The following is a 17,825-nucleotide window of genomic DNA, read 5'->3' as shown; positions in this document are numbered from 1 at the left end:
TTCAAAAAAACATATGCACCCTATGTTTACTGCAGCACTATTTACAATAGCCAAGATATGGAAGCAACCTAAGTGTCCATCAGTAGATGAATGGATAAAGAAGAAGTGGTACATATACACAATGGAATACTATTCAGCTATAAGAAAGAAACAAATCCTACCGTTTGCAACAATGTGGATAGAACTAGAGGGTATTATGCTCAGTGAAATAAGTCAGGCAGAGAAAGGCAAATATCAAATGATTTCCCTCATTTGTGGAGTATAACAATGAAGCAAAACTGAAGGAACAAAACAGCAGCCAAATCACAGACTCCAAGAATGGACTAGTGATTACCAAAGGGGACTGGTGGGGAAGGAGGGAGAAGGGGATTGTGGGGTACTATGATTAGTTCACATGGTGTGTATGGGGGGTCATGGGGAGGACAGTGTAGCACAAAGAATACAAGTAGTGACTGTGGCATCTTACGGACAGTGACTGCAATGGGGCATTGGGGGGTACTTGATAATATGGTTGAATGTAGTGACCACATTGTTTTTCTTGTGAAACCCTCATAGGAATATATATTAATGATACCCTAATAAAAAAAAAATAGACAAACATTCACTAATCAGGTTCCTGAGAAACACCAAGAACCAAGACCTCAATAATAAAACTCTTCAATGATACCCTAATAAAAAAAATAGATGAACATTCACTAATCAGGTATGTGAGAAGCAACAAGAACCAAGGCCTCAATAATAAAACTGGTCAATACTTAAAAAAAAAGTCCTGTTAATAAATGTAAATTTTGTATTTGTTTTATAACCAAGTTTTAGGTAGAGCCTAGTGAATGTATTATTCTACTTCAAGAATATGACTAATAATTTAAGTCTGAGTTTTCTGAGGACTAGACAAACATAGGTCCCTTTTCTTATCTGATACAGTCCATTTTCCTTACTGTCTGTAGTGGTGGGCTGGCTGCCAGGGAGATTGACATAGCTGCACCACTTCTTCATGATAATTCACACCATGAGAGATGTGTAACTAATTCTCTACATACACAGCATTCTTAGGTTCATGATCCCTATGTGTTAAAAACACATGTGTAGAAATCTCTACGTGTAGAATACTCATCTATGAGAATAGTATTTCCTGTAAATGAATCCAAAATGTGTTTATTTTTAACAGAAGCAGCTCATAGCTGCATTAACTCTTATTTTTTCCCGAACCCCTCACAGACACTTAACCAAAAATTTTACACATAGGTCAAGCTTCATTTTCCATTTTATAAATGAGTTTACTTTTCTTTCTTTATCCAGAATACATGTATTATTTACATTAAGAATACTTTAAAGTCACAATAGCCACTTTAAAAATACGCAGGGTGACAGAGGTGCTGAAGCACAGGTGAACCTATTTTGTTTAACTCATTGTTCTATATGTTGGAATAGAACAGTAAAACAAGATGAAGTCCTTCCCTCATGGACTTATATTTCAACATGGAGCAAAGCAATAGCCAAGTGTATATATAAATTCCCCTAAATTTCCGGTGTTATGAGGAAAAAATAAAGCACCATAAGACTTCTGAGAAGATAGAGAGTTATTGATGAAGGGGAATGACTCTTTTATATTATCAGTAATGTGGTCAGGGAAGACCTCTCTGAGGAGGTAACATTTGAGCTTAGATGTAAATAAAGTGAGAGCCTTCTACGCAGAGAGAACAGTAAGTGTAAATACCCTGAGTTAAAAACGAGTTTAGTGGTGTTAAGGAATAAGAAAAAAACAGTTTGGCTGGAGGAAAGTAAAATCATATGAAATGAAAGGAGATGAGATCAGAGAGGTAAGAAGGGTGCTAATGACATGGGTTTTATACACTATGTAAAGAATTTAGATTTTACTTCTACTATAATGGGAAGCCATTGGAGGATTTTGTTCAGGAGTTATATCAGTATGATATAACAACACTATAAAAATACTAGTCTGGCTGCTGATATGGTAGTGAGACTCTGCACTGTGAGAGGCACTAAAATAAGAGGAACTAATTTTGGGGAAAATAAGTATATTTTCAAAATTAGTTAAAAGTGTCTGTGGGACATTTGATCTCTATTGGGTAAATTCAATAGACAGTTGGAAATGCAAACCCAGAAGGAAGGTTTTTGAGTCAGCATATGTGGTTAATGAAACCATGGTTTGGATGAAATCATTTGGCTTGGTGTTTACAGTAAAAAGAGTAAGACGTTGTCTTGGTGACACTATGATTTATTCTCCATTTAAGAAGCAAATAGGTGAAAGAGATATAATCATTTCTTGTTGTTAGACAATACGTGTTCCTAAAAGTTGCTGTGCTAAGAGATTGGCTTTAGAAGACTGTTCAGATTCTACCTCTGCACTTCCTATTTGGGGGACCTTGGGAAAATTATTTAAATTCTCTGTGACTTAGTGTTCCTAGCTGTCAGATAGAGTTAGCAATAGTAACTACCTCAGGGTTGTTGTGAGAATTGTGTGGCTTAATGGAGTGAAGTTTTTAGAACAGTGCTCAGTACATGCAAATAATTTAATAAATGCTGCTGTTACTCTTATTCTTTTTAAAAAATGCAAAGTACCTAATAAAGTGCCTGGTTGATAATCAATATTCTTTAATCATAACTGATTTTTGTGGCTAGGGCTACTCATGAAACAAGTAACTTACTATAGACAACTAAGTTGTTTCTTGCTTTATTCATTGGTACCAAATATCTAAATTTAACCCCAAAATTACAATGCGTATATCCAGGGCCAGGCTACATTATGTCCTCTGATAGAACCCTTCCTCTTTTCTTCTCCTCTTCTCCCCATCCCCTCTGATCTGTGCCTTCTGTCCTTAAGAGTCCTCTATTCTCTCTTCTATATCAGCACCTGTTTGAAGCATTTGCTAAGCTTACCCACACTAAGATTTGAAAGCTTAAAAATAGAATAACAATTAGACTTTACCTAGGGTACCAACTCTGGTGGCTACCTAGAGAATGTTCCCCACTGCGTAACTTCTGTGGGGGGAAATAGCCCTGTCGTGATTAACTAGTGGGGCTTGCCAAGAAAGAAGTGAGGTTGTTCAGAGAATACAGAGACTGTGAGTCAGCATGGTGGAGGAAAGGCTGCAGACTTTGAAGTTAGACTGGTTGGGTTCAAATGCATTTCTACCATTTATCAGCTCTGTGACTTTGATCAAGTTATTTAATCTCTCTGGATCTTAGATTCTTCATCTATGAAATGGGTATAGATGTTAAGTGTAAACTTGAAGCCACGAGATATTGTCTTCCCACTTTTGTTTCTGGCTACCAGACCAAAGAAACAAGGTGAAATGAATAATAAATAAACCCTTAAACTCCATTTCAGTAAAACTAGAGGACTGATATAATCTGTGAACTCCCAAAATATGAGAAAAGCAGATGCCATATGAAGTAAAACCATAGTAAGATTTCAGGAAGCACAAGCAAAACCAAACTTCCTAAAAGGTGAGGGGCACACCTTGAAGTACTTAACCTTTAGCCCTGTATTAAACAAGTGCTACAGGATCTGGGGACAACAGAAGCTGTCCAGGAGGAAGTACCAGAAAGAAGCACAAATAATAGCTAAATGGCTCCATGGGGTAAGATCTCAAAAAATGCAAAAATCTATTTCCTGAGGTGAGGGATTTATTCTGAAGTGTCACCAATGGGCATGGATACAGGGGAAGGAGAGTGAGGAGCTGTAAGCAGGGCTGGCTGTAGAAGTCCTGGACTAGTTTGGTTCAGAGAAGAAGGTGGGGCTATATTGAGGAGATCTGAGAAGTTAACGTTGGTAATGCTGAAATGGAGCCCATGAGCCCATTTTGAGATTGGAACAGTATGGCCCTCTGTCTTCTCCCCCCAGATCCTTGTATAAACTGCTGGGCTATGAAATAATAACTAACTAAAAGCAGGTGGCACAAAATAAATAGAAATATGCAAGGTGAAATGTAGAGAAAGGTAGCAAAAATGAGAATTCAAACATAAGAAAACAATTATCTCCATGAAAAAAGATCATAAAGCAGAAATATAAGAACTCAGGAAAAGGAAGAGAGGCAAGACATTAAAAGGATATGAATTGTGAGCTTATGGAAAAGAAGTTGTGGGGAAAATAAAGCCTTTTAAAAAATCAAGATGAAATTGGAAGGAACAGAAAGAGAGATTAGATGTTGTAGGAAACACAGTGAAAAAAGAAATGAGAAATTCAAACAGAATGGAAAATAAACATTTTAAAAGATTACAAAGAAATGATAGAGACAGAAGATAGCAGCAGTGGAGATTCAACCTATTCATAATAGGAATTTTTGAAGAAGAAAACTAAAACTGTAAAATTGAACTAATATTCAAGGATACAATTAATTAAACTACTAAAAACAACAACAAAACTTGAAACTATATAACAAATGGGCATCCTGCAAACATTTATCCAGAGTGGTCAATAGGAAGTTTTATTCTAATAGAATCAACACACTTCAAAGAAAAAGAGCAGCTTTTTTGGACATGCTGTTAAAAAATTGAGTCATTTAGAAGGATAAATTAGCTAACTTCATATTTTTCTAACATTCAACATCCTAGGACCATGGGACCATATCCACAAGCTATTCAAGGAAACAAAGTATCAGTAAAGAATTTTATAACCAATGAAACTTAAGATGCAAGGCTACCAACAAATAATTCTAAAAAATCAAACACTGAAGAAAAGTTCCCATGAATGCTTCTTGAGAAAACTAACAGAGGATAAACTTCAGCAAATAGGAAACAACTGCAAAACACTGGCTCTATTTATGAGAAGAAAATGTGGGAACAGAACAGAATATAAATGCCATATGAACTAACGATGTAGGAATGGTACCACCACCAAAACATGGGGGGAGAAGAGGAAATTTGATAGGCAGTAGATTAAAATTGCTGCTTGGCTGGGAATTAAATAATACTCTCCAAAGCTGACAACCCAAATAGAAATACTATGGTACATAATGATACAGTAATAAACAAACAAACACACAAATAAATAAATAAATACTAGGGTAGTTAATAATAAAAAGGTAAATTCTCAGAAGGACAATCTTATTGGCTAATCATAAGGGAAAGGGGAGAAAGGGAGAAAAAGGAAAAGGAAACATTGTTCATAGGAAAGAAGTAATAGGTATGTCTAAATAAAGAGGACTAGGGACATTGTGTACCTTTATAACTTTAAAGGTAACTCAGAATAAAAATACAAATCTTTCCAAATCTAAATGGAACTACATATAAAACAAAGCAAAGGTAACAAAGCATAACAAAGCACATAGTGAAAGACGTGAAAAAATTAACATGGGACAACAAAATAATATGACACATAGATTAAATGAACCATCAGATTACTAAGTGTAAATAGATTTAATTTTTATATTCAAAGGAAAACATTTTCAGAACTAGTCACAAAACAAATCAAGCTCCTTCCCTTTTGCCTAAAACACAGTGTTTCAAAGTAGATGAAAATAAAAGTATGGCCAAGAGTATATCAGACAAACGTAAATGGAAAGTGGGGAAAAGGAGCTTGGTCTCAACAGAATATGGTAGAAGTTATACTAAAAAAATTAATAAACCAGACATAGAAGTTCTCTTTATAATTCAAAAAGGAGCAATAAATACCCATTGAATATATGAATTTTATGATTTTCTATATATAATAGCCGTAGCATCAATATTCATAAAGCTATGACCCCACAAGGTCTAAGGTCACGTAGATATACAGTAAGAGACTTTCATTATCTCAGTCTATGACAGAATAATTGTATAAAAATAAACAAGGATATAGAGCATTTAATACCATAAACAGTGAAGTTCAGCTGATTGGTATTAAATTCTGTATGCTGAAACATCTTTGTAAATGCATCTCAATCAAAATTGACTGCTTATTAGGCTGTTTCAAAAATAGAAAGTGCATATTAGACAGCAATCTCTGATCACAATACTACTAATATTGTTATATTTTAATAACAAAGAAAAAAACTCTTTCAGCTGTAAATTAAAAATTTTTTCTCCTTAATCATTTAGGTCAATGGGAAAATACAAGTAAAAATTGCATAGCTTCCAGAAAACAACAAAAATGAAATTATCATTCATCAAAGTCTATGGAACACAGCTAAAGTAGAACTCAGAATTTGTTGCTTAAATGCTATAAAGAACAAAGTACTCCTTCCTCTTCAGAAATTAGAAAAAGAATAAAATACGCCAAGACAGAATAGGAAAAGATCACTATTTCATTAATATAAATGTGGAAATTAATGATATAGAAAACAAAAATAGAAGAAAGTACAAACAAATCCAAAGGCTGTACTTTTGAAATGACCAGTAATGATACTGAATTAAGAAAAAATAGATCCAAATATTCAAAATCAAAAAATTATATAGAGAACCACAGAAATAGAAAAAAAAAGAATTGTAAGGAGTATTACATGATGATCTCTGGGAAATACAGTTGAAAGCCTAGGAAAAGGTTGTTATTTATAGAAAAGTAAACATTTTAAAGCTGATTCAAAAAGCAGCAGAAAATTAGAATATATCAGATAACATGAAAGATTAGAAAAGCGAATGAAAACTACTAATAAAAAAAACCAATATAATAAGTTTGGTTTACAGCTGAGTTTTATCTAACTTTTGAGGAAAAAAAAGATAATTCTAATGGTACTTGAACTGTTCCAGACCATAGGAAATAATGAACCTTAAATATTGTGGTCTGATAAAGATAAAGATAAAGTAAAAGGTAAAGTATAATAAGTGAAATACCACAGTCTTAACTCATAAATATTGATGCAGTAACTCTACGTAAGTTATTCCTCAAGAATCCAACAAGATATCAAAAGAATAATATATAAATAACTATCAGGTCGATTTTATTTTAGAAATGCAAGGATGGTTCAATAATAGGAACTTTATTGAACAATAAATGCTCAAAGACATTTGATTTGTAAAAAATCCCTGCTATTTATCATAAAAATTCAAATAAAAAATAGAATTGAAGGAAATATATATGTATATATAAAGAAATATGAAAACACATATATGTGTTCTAGAGTTTCAAATAACTCTTTCCGATAGTATTTCCTCTTAACAGAATCAGAAATTTGAGGTAGTAGATAGCAGAAGCTATTATTAAAGGAAAGAATAGATTTTCTTTAGGTAAGGAGAAGCCCTTGATATCATACCAGATAAATGGGGCTTTTCTTTTGTGTGTGTCTGTGTGGCTTCCCAGAATGATACTTTTCCCATACTTTCTGACTGTACATGCTGTGAGCATTGTGATTTTCACAGAATCACAAAAATGTTTCTTCCATAGTTTAGTCCTCAGATTGGGAGAGGTAGGTAGCATTGGGCAAGAGTACCCAGAGTCACAGACTGAACATGGTGTTTTTCAGGAGTATAAATTTTCATTGAAACTTGAGGATGGGAATAGTTAACTGAGATTTAGCTGGTAATGCATATTTTATACTAAAACAAACATAGCCGTATTATGGAGTAAAATTAAAGTTTTTCATAAATTATAATTATGAAACATGAAAAATAAAAAGATATTTTTTATGTTTTTATGGGGCTTCTTTAAACTATTTCCCCAAATCCTTGGAGATGTATATAATTCTAAGCTGCTGTTAGGAATATTTTGGTGGAAAAGTTTGAGAGATCCTGTCATACAACATCCTAGTTACATTTATAATGTTTAAAACTGTTATTAAAATTACAAATACTATAGAAATAAAATGATGTTTCCTACCTTAAATAAACCACTCGAGTGTTTGTAAAGCTAATGAGAAAATATTTAAATTTTATTGCTAGGTTACGAATGAGTGATATTCAGTAATTTCATTGTATATAGTTGTCAGACGGGTCTGACACTTGCCATTATGTTTGCTAGTTGTAATTAATATGAATTACCAAATATCTACTAATTTCCTGTAAAAGAATGAAATGGTGCACAATATTCCTGCCTAATTTCAGAAACTTATTTTCCCTCATTTATCACAACAATGAATGAACAATTCTTTCCCATTCCTTGTTGCAAATGATTATATATGTACAAAGATACAGATGGGAGATTTATAACCCAAAGAGTAATAAAGGTCAAATGGATGACTAAGCTGTTCTAGATCTTGAAGAAAGGATTTATCATTCTTTACAAGTTATATTTAACTTTATAAGACTCTGGAGATAAATATGACATCTGATCAGATTTTGGTTGGGAAAATCCATTCATTCTAGAATTACAGAACTATTTACAAGGCAGATATAGTGGATATCCACGAAACGTTCAGATGTAGAATCTGTCCAACAAAAGTTTGTCATTGAAAGGTAAGCAGTAACATTACAATAATAAATAAACCAGAAAAATCCATGATTATATTAAACTCATATTGTATGAAATCTATATTATATAAAAACTATTTAAAAAGAGTTTACAAATTGTTCAGATAAAAATTATTGACATGGAGTGGGAAAAAATGGAAAAGAGAGAAACTTGGAAAACTCTCTTACATGTGTCAGAGAAAAAGTATGGTAATCATCAACAATAGGAATTTAAATTCTCTTGTCCAGGAGGTATCAAGGTGACTGGGTACTTTATGTGTAGTGCACACATGAGGTATTAGGCATAGGGAGAGCTCTTGTGTGACTTGTAAGTTTCCAGAAAGCGTGAAGGGGAAACAGCCTGAAAAATCACAGTTTAAAGGACTGTGTAACCTTAATTTATAGAATAGTTTCCAAATTAAAAACTTCCTTTTGTAAGTGTGTCCCCATTTTCTCTTCAGCATAGAAGTGATAGTTTTAAGTTCTAAATTAAAGAAGTAATATTCATTGGCATACCAAATAAGATTGCTAATTGGGGAAAATGAGAGAATATTTACTACATTTTGATTTTAGGGATATTGATGTGTGTGTGTGTGTGTGTGTGTGTGTGTGTGTACATGTGTGTGTACGTGTGTTTCAAATTTTTTTAATATAATATCTTACTGTCCCTCTCCATCTCTGTCATCACCTAGAATTGATAGAGTGTGCTCATTTTAGGGATTGCTGTTGATGAGATTTTTCTCATCTCATTTATGTGAACGCATGAATGCATAAGAGTAAGATTCTTTCTCTCTTTCTTTTTCTCTCTCTCTTTTTAATTTCCAGGCATAGATATTCTTCATCAACTAGGCCTTGGAGGCAAAGATGTAAAATACTCATCATCAGTGACTGCGGTACCATCATCATCTACACCATTACCTCGGGGGGTCCATTTAACAGAATCAGGTGTCATTTTAACAAATAATGCTTATTTTGAGTCACCTCTCAGAATTTTACCAGTCAAGTTAGAACAGCCATTTACGATATTAATTGGGTTGCAGTCACATAGAGTAAACAATGCATTTATCTTCAGCATTAGAAATAAAAATAGACTGCAATTAGGAGTACAGTTATTACCTAAAAAATTAGCGGTATACCTGGGAGGAAAGCAGTCTGTATTTTTCAACTACAGTGTTCATGATGAGCAATGGCACTCCCTGGCCATTACTATTCGAAACCAAGTTGTCTCAATGTTTGTTGAGTGTGGAAAGAAATACTTTAGCAGAGAGACTCTTTCGGAAGTTCTGACCTTTGATTCTAACAGTGTGTTTACCTTAGGAAGTATGAATAATAATTCTGTCCATTTTGAAGGAATACTATGTCAGTTGGATATTGTTCCTTCTGCAGAAGCATCTGCAAACTATTGCAGGTACATGAAACAGCAGTGTCGTCCTGAGACAAGGCCTCTTCATACAACTATTGTACCAGCTGAGATACCAGAAAACTCTCCTTTGCTTAAGCAGTTTGGTGAAAAAGTATTGGCAGAAGATACACTTAGTAAAGGCAAAAGTATTCCAAATATTATAAATAATGATTCTGCAACAGTGCATAAACAACAAGAGTCCCAGATACCAAGATCTCAGTTAACTTCTCATCATTCAGGGAAGGTCTCTGCTGTGGATATTGTGAGCCATGGGATTCAGTCCAAAGAAATGATCACTGAGGAACATACTCAGACCAATTTAAGCCTGTCAATGACCCATCATCGCTTCAATGAAGCAAGAACAAATAGCAAGGGGAAATTGAGTTCTCTCATAAATGTATCCAATAATATCACACAGCATAATGATAGAGTAACTGGGCTGTCACCATTTAAGAAGATACCATCTATTCTTCCTCATATAAAACAAGATACAATTGCTAATCTCCAGGAGGCTATCACAGCAAATCTACACACTAATGAACTCATGGAACTACAACAGATTTCAAATACAACCTTATACAGAGTGACAGATGAGCCATCTGTGGACAATCACCTTGATCTAAGGAAGGAAGGTGAACTTGATCCTGACGCTACTTATGCCATCGAAAATAGCTATGAAACTGAGCTTTATGATTATTATTATTATTATGAGGATCTTAATACAATGCTGGAAATGGAGAATCTGAGAGGGCCAAAAGGGGATCCTGGACCTCCCGTAAGTTGTTATTGTTTTTAAAATATATCTTAATGCACTAACTTAACATCCATTTCAAAAAGAATTCTCTAGACTGAACAATTCAGAAAAGAGCACATCTGTCTCAGAAGTATATCCTGGCCACATGAGTGAATTTATGGTTGCTATAACACATCTAACCAGAATGCAACCCTGGCTCAAAAATTGTACTTTTTTGTTTTATTTTTATTGGCAGGCTGAAAAGGTTACTTAATTCTGGTAAAGTGGTGAGTAAGCTATATGTTTTTCTTCTTCAGTTGAAATTCAACCAGGAATTCAACTGCTAAATACAGATCAGCATATTAAACAAAATTATAGGCTTAATGCATAGTCATCTTAAGAGAACAATATAAAAGTTATAGTAGAATAAAGAAAAATACAGATCAATTAAATATCATTTCAGATAATAGTATTAAATGAATTAAAATAAGAGTATAAAATTTATTTTAGCTAGAGATAATTTTGTAGTGAGTAACTGGGAAAAAGCTTTATCATTCTAAATGGAGTATTTTAATTTCCATGGAAGGGCATTCAAATTTGTCTTTAATGATAAACTCAATTTACATTTAAGGATTAATAAAAATCCCAGCTCCCTAATAAAAAATACAGACATTCAGCCCATCAGTCTATTCAATGAAAAAAAACAGCCAAATCACTTATTTAATAATGTCTAAACAAAACTACAAGATAATGGACTGATTTTTTTCAGCTCTGAAATTCTTTTGTTGTGTAGGTGCAATTACAGATGAATATTTGAAAAATGTCTAAATCATTTAGACTCATAGGGAGCTATTTAAAACTACAGCATTAGAAGCATTATGTTTTTACCTTTCATATTCATAGACCTAAAATTATCAGCCTGTATATTTTTAGAAATTGTTTTTAAGTTGCAAGTAGACTAAAATATATCTTAAAGTATTTTTTTATTTGATGGAAATAAAACTGGAGTCATTGTTTTAGTTCTAGGAACCATAGAATTGAAGAAGGTGATGTTTCTTGCTTAGCTTGTGTTTCCTTCGTGGCTATTACTCGAAGTGATTTGATAGGTTTTGAGAAGCTCTTATTAGAGTGAATGCTTAAAAGTTTTAAAATAAAATATGAAGAACATATTATTATAGAGAAATAATAATTTCAGCTATGACAATTAATTATCAATATATTAGTAATAAAATTTATGTACTGGGTACTTAATATTAAATTAACAGTTATCAGAAGCCATTTACTTTTTTCAGAAAACATCAGTATGATGAAATGAACATTAATCTCTATGAATCCAGAAATAATCATTTCAACATTGGTAGGTGAAGCAGTAATATTTGACAGATTTTTTTTTATTGAAGTATCATTAATGTACAATCTTACATTGGTTTCAAATATACAACACAGTGGTTTAACAGTTACCCATATTATTAAATCCTTACACCCACTAGTGTGGTTACTATCTTGACAGATATTTACTTAGTCTGCCATGGGCAAAGCAGGAACACAAAGTATGCCTAACCCAGTCACTGCTCAGAAGGGGCTTACATTTCAATAACGGGGATACAAGAAGTACATTTATAGTTATAATTCATGATGAAGTAATATAAATGCCACTGAGAGATACCAATTAAATATATGGTGTACAAACATTCAAAGGTAAGGAAAAAAGTTTTTAAGGGGATTCCAATGAAAGACCACTTAAGTATGAGTTGTTCAGAATAGTTCTGTGGACAAACTTAGTTATAACCTAGACCTCAAAGAATAGATATGATCTGATAGGTGAAAGGAACTGGTGTAGTTTTTATATGGGAAAAACAGCATAATAGCTATCATTTGAATTTTTACCTTGTGGTAGATGCCCTTTACATTGATTATATTAACTTAAAAGATTTCATAAGGTTGGTATTATTATCCTCATTTTTCAGGTGAAGAAATGGAAGCCTAGATAAGTAAATTTACTTGCTCATAACCACATTGCTAGTAAATGATACTGGCAATTTAGTCTAGGATTTGGACACAGGTTTTCTGTCTCTAAAGCGCAAACTCTTTCATGGTATTAGGCTCAACAATATTAGACATATATAAGACCCAAGTTAGATGTTGTAAGTTGTAGAGAGACTTAATTGTTAAACTGATAGTTCTAACTTTATCTTGTTCTTAGTGTGGAATTTTGCAGGTTTCAAAGCAGGGATATTTATTAATAGGGCAGTCAGCCCGGCAGCAGTCCCAGAACAGAAGGGAAGTTCCTGCTATTATCCTGTTGTTTAAAGACTAGGACATTATCCAGAATGACAGCATTGAAATGCCAAGGAAAGTAAAATTTAAGAGAGATTTGGAGGAAAGTTTAGTAGAACTAGGAAATTAGTTGGACCTATGGACAAAGCAAAAAGGAAGAGAATCAAAGTTGACTCTAAAGTTTTAAGCTTGTGGTTTGAGAGAATGGTGATACCATAACTAAAAACAGTAATTAAGAGAGAGAGTTGATTTAAGGATAGAAAACTAATTTGAAACATTTAAAGTACTATTGGCAATTCAGTAAGCTGTTGGAAAAGTTGAAGAAGCTGAAGCAAAAAAGGTCAAAATAGAAGATAAAGATTTAGGAGTCTTTCCATCGATATTATAATAGAATCTACAGGATTGGATAATTTGCAAGGAATGGAATTTGCTATAGGGTCATGAGTCAAATCCTGGGGAATATTTGCTTTTGGATTATGGAAGAAAAAAGGCAGAAATGTGATAGAATAGTCAGAGAGATGGGAGAGAAGAATATATTGTACTATCACAAAAGCTAAAGAAGAGATTTGAGAAGAAACTAATCAGCAGTGCTAAAACTATAGAGAAATCAAAGGAAATGAGGACAGGGAAAAGATGGGGGGGAGAATCCATTGCATTTTCTGTGGGAAAATCATTGTTAAATTTTGAGAATCTCACTTCAGCACAGTTGTAGAAGACTAAAAGTAGATCTTAGAAAACTAGTGAGAGAATGAATGGTGATGAAATGATGAACTTGGTAGAGTTTGTTCCACTGCTTTTAAAAGTGGATGTTAACTTTGTGAAGTCTGAGGCCAGCCTACCTTTAATGATTTTCCAGTTTGTATTTCATCAGTTTTCCTTGCTTCTGACATGGCTTTCATCTATACTGGCTTCTTTTTTCTCTTTCATATTTTTCTTAAGCTCTTACGGTTCACATTTCATTACCTTAGTTGTAATTTTTACCTCTCATAACTCTTCTGTGAACTCTCATAGAAAAATAGCATTTGAAACTCTTTGAATCTACAGTGAACTATAGTCACTATAGTGACTGAACTTTTTCCTCTATTGCATGGAATAGTTCCTCATTTGGTAAATGATTTTCATTTATTTTAATTTATGTTTCTGTCCTCACACTTCCCCTTCCCCTCACTATTTCTAGATCCCTTGCTAGTTTCTTTCTGAATATTACTTATTTTTTAAATAAGGACAACTCTACCTGGGCCACTATTTATTTTAGAATAGTATAGGAAGAGGCGAAGGGAAGTATGTGGGGTGGTACTCAGTGTCAAATGGAGGCAGCTGCCTTACATGCCATCCTACCATATTGATTCTGCCCTCTACCCAGTCACATAGCTCCTCCTGTTTGCATGTACAATTTGTTGTGAAGCCCTTTATATCACAGGCTTTCTGAGAAGTGATATGATTTGTGCTCTTGTCTTTTACACTTTCTCACCACCAGAAATCTCCTGAGATTAGGAGATTTGGTTGTAGATTATAAAAATGGTGGGTTCTTCCTCCTCAGCTCTACCTTCCTTACTTTCGTCTGTTTGGGTCTTTACTGGGTCATGAATTATATTTCCTGTGGCTTTCCTATTTGCTTAAACCCCATCACTGCAATCAAAGGATTGGTGGAATGAATTTACCGGACTGGTATGCTTTCAGGTATCTGTAGTCTGTTCAAGGGCTGAGGGCCGAGAAGGGTTTTGTGTTTTTTTGTGTGTTTTGTCATCTCTCAACATCTTCCCTTGCCCCAAAGTTTCTCAGCATTTGGAAGATAATTTTCATATTTTGTGGTTTGTGGTTGTGGTATTTTCCTTGTTTCATTGGAGATGATGTTTTTTGTTATTTTTCAGTGGGTTTGGAGAGAGGGAGGGTAGTTTAAAAATTGTTATTCTGTCATCTTTTACATAAATTCTCTAGTGTTCATTTTTAAAGCATAAATCAGATCATATCATTTATCTGCTTAAACTCTTCAGTGCCAAAAAAAAGCAGTTAGAATAAACTAAAAACTCTTTATCATGACCTGTGTGGTCATATCTGATCTGGCTCCTGCTTAACTCTTTAGTCCCATCTTGTTCCACTTTTCCTTACTCTCACTATTTGTTCTCTTTTATTTCCTCAATAAGACTATGTTTCTTGTTTTGTTTTGTTTTACTCATGCCCTCATTCATTTTATTCCTGTTTCTGGAACTGTATTTTCTCCTCTTTTCTGACTCCTATGCATCTTTTAGGTTTAACTTAGCACTTTCTCAGAGAAGCCTTTTCTGATACAATATAAATGAGGTACACTGTGTTAATCTTTCTCTTGGTTGCTTATTCTTTTCCTTCATATCACTAAGTAAAAAGTATAGTTATGTATTTATCTGTTAATGTGTATCTTTTTCTCTATACTGTAAGTTCCAGGAGGGCTTGATGCTTACTAATTGTTTATTGAGTAGGTGAATGCACGAATTGGTAAATGAATTTAGAAAGGAATTTTAGATGCAGGGCTTCCAAGATTAATTGACTGGGCATTCCTCTCTTAGATTACATTTGCCTTAGTGTATGTATTACCATAGAAATAATAATATTATAACCAACATTAACTGAGTGATTGCTGTGCCCCATGCATACCTTAAAAATTTAGCTACTATTTATCATACATAGTGACAGATATTTTATATACAATATCTTTAACACTCACAATAACCCTGAAAAGTAGGTTTTTATCAATATCTTAAAGATGAGGAAACTAAAGCTTAGAAAGAGTAACCTATTTGTCCAAGTTCATTCAGCCACTAAATGATTAAGACATGATTTGAATCTAGATTGGACAATTACAAAACCATTGTGTTTAAATGGAATTATACTTTCTCTTACTGACCAATAATCTGAAAGTTAAAGTACGTTTTCTAGTACTTAAGTTTATATATAAAAAATTATTCTTCTCAAAAATAATCATGCCATATAAAATTAATTTGCTTCTCTGGTTTCTAGAAGATGCCTATTTGTAACTCGTTCTCAAAAGATTTGGAAATGCAGAATTGTGAAGACCAGTTAAAATTGTTTTCATTTAGTGCTTACTAAACAATGAAAATATTTCAACATGATATAAAATAGACTTTCTTTTCCCCAATATCTAATACTAACTGTAATACTACATTCTCAATGTGAATGAAATAGTTTTTTTTTCACAAAGTAGTATAATAGGACAATAAACCGAACTAGACATTTGTTTTAATTTTCCATTTAGTTTTTCATTTTTATTTACTTTCTGGAACTTGATTTGAAATCAACAGCAGTTAACTTCTGATTATAGCAGCAGAACCAGAACTTATTTGAAAAGAATTTCAATTAAAAAAAATAAGTGAAGGTCAATTTTTGATGGATGCTAGTGATATAATAATAGCTGTTGAAGTATTTGAATTGCTTAGGAATGAGAATACCCTCAGTTTGGGGTTGAATAGAAGTAGTTACTTCTCTCTCTATATTAGGAAAAACATGAAAGGTTTTTATCAAGTATAGTGTAGGAGAAGGAAATAATACACTTGAAGGAAAATGGATTTTTCCTTCAAATAGAACTGTAAAATTACTATAATTCAATAAAGGAGAAGATTTCAAAGAGTAGTTAATATCAAGAGTTATGAAAAAATTCATTAAAATGCGGCTCATTAGGTCATGCTACTAATTAATGGTAGGGCTACCTTGATATGTCTAATTGCAATGCTCATACTATTTTACTGCCCTGTTAATGAATATTTGTAAAATGGAATATGTGTATTTTCTAGAGATAGCAAGCATCATTCCCTATCAGAGTGCTCAGTAACAATTAAATGAATGAACAGATGAAAGAATGAATATATTAACCACATCCCAAATGAACATTAATTCTTCCACTGTTGATTATTAAAGGAAAAAGATGACATAAGGCATTATATGAGGAAGCAAAGAAGTAGTTTCCTATCTAATAAGTTAAGTGTAAAGAGCTCAGGACACCTTAAAAATTTATCACTTTTTGCTTTCACACTTTGTTTTACAAACCATTTAATTCTATTAGAGACTTCCTGGTATGCTGCATTTGGTATAAAGCAGATTTATTACTGAATATATGAGAAAGATCTCACTATAAAAGTTTAACTCATTACACAGGTCCTTGGTATAAGTCTTTTAAAAGAACATAAAATCGTGGGTGCTCTAATTTTTAAAGGCAGGTCTTCTTTTGAAATGTGTTTGAAAAAACCTATAGTTGCTGGTCTCCAAACCCTAAACTGAATTCCTCTTTTAGTAGCAAAAGTAAATTTAGGTAAAAATTACCCACAAAACTACTAGTTATGGTGCCTGTAAAAACCAGATAAAGTGGCTGTAACCATAAGTCATAGACTTCCTGCTGCCGTTTCTGGCCAGATGAAAGAGAACACTTGGGTCTCAGCTCTCACCCCTGCTGATTAGAATGAGGGGATTTCTGTTACTTTAAAAATCATCATCAGCTGGGAACTGGGGACTGAAAATGAGCCCTGGAGCGAGCATCTTAATAAGGCTTGTGAAAAAATATGTCTGTTATCATGCCTAATATCTTGGCATTTATTTCCCAAGGGTCCACCTGGTCCAGTGGGTATCCCAGGTCTGGCAGGGAAGAGAGGTCCACGGGTGAGTAGATGGGCTCCTTTTCCCACTTGCTATTAGAACTAGTAACTTTCCAGTATGTTTTTTGTGTATTGTACAGTATGTGCCTCCTTTGGAAACCTGCCTAGATCTTCAAACTTAGCCCTACCTTTGCCAATTTAAGGGAAGCTTAGGAGTTCCTGCAGTTTATTTACTTGAATTTAAACACCCAGCCAAAGCATTTTCTGTGAACTTGCCAAAGAATGATTATCAAATTTGTAGATTAGTGTTTGTTCGAATGGTGCTACTTGTAACATTATTCTTAGTTATGAAGTGATCTCATCTGTAGTTGATCGTCCAAGGTGGGGTTCATTTGCTTTGGGAAATGAAGAGGAGTGGGCTGCCTTAAAATAGCACATTCCTGGGTTACATAGTGGAAAATACTGGAGCTATTGACTAGAAAAATAATTGTCCTGATGAAAAAAGCTG

General features: G+C 33.5%; 1 protein-coding gene across 5 annotated transcripts in view; it reads left to right on the top strand.

The window, feature by feature from the left end:
- Window positions 1–17,825, top strand: part of COL24A1 (collagen type XXIV alpha 1 chain) — a 377,298-nt gene that overhangs the window by 18,905 nt on the left and 340,568 nt on the right. For 4 of the 5 annotated variants that reach the window (XM_036890301.2, XM_057500389.1, XM_057500388.1 and 1 more), the window contains 3 exons: window positions 9,151–9,270; window positions 9,712–10,502; window positions 17,328–17,381. In XM_036890301.2, coding sequence (XP_036746196.2) covers window positions 9,151–9,270; window positions 9,712–10,502; window positions 17,328–17,381 — 965 coding nt within the window. The remainder of the gene's footprint in view (window positions 1–9,150; window positions 9,271–9,711; window positions 10,503–17,327; window positions 17,382–17,825) is intronic. The other variant, XM_036890303.2, reaches the window with a different exon arrangement.

Source organism: Manis pentadactyla, chromosome 4 (genome assembly GCF_030020395.1).
Source record: "Manis pentadactyla isolate mManPen7 chromosome 4, mManPen7.hap1, whole genome shotgun sequence".
Taxonomy (NCBI): Eukaryota; Metazoa; Chordata; class Mammalia; order Pholidota; family Manidae; genus Manis; species Manis pentadactyla.
Note: the sequence above shows the minus strand (reverse complement) of the source record. Positions and strands in the feature narration are given on the sequence as shown.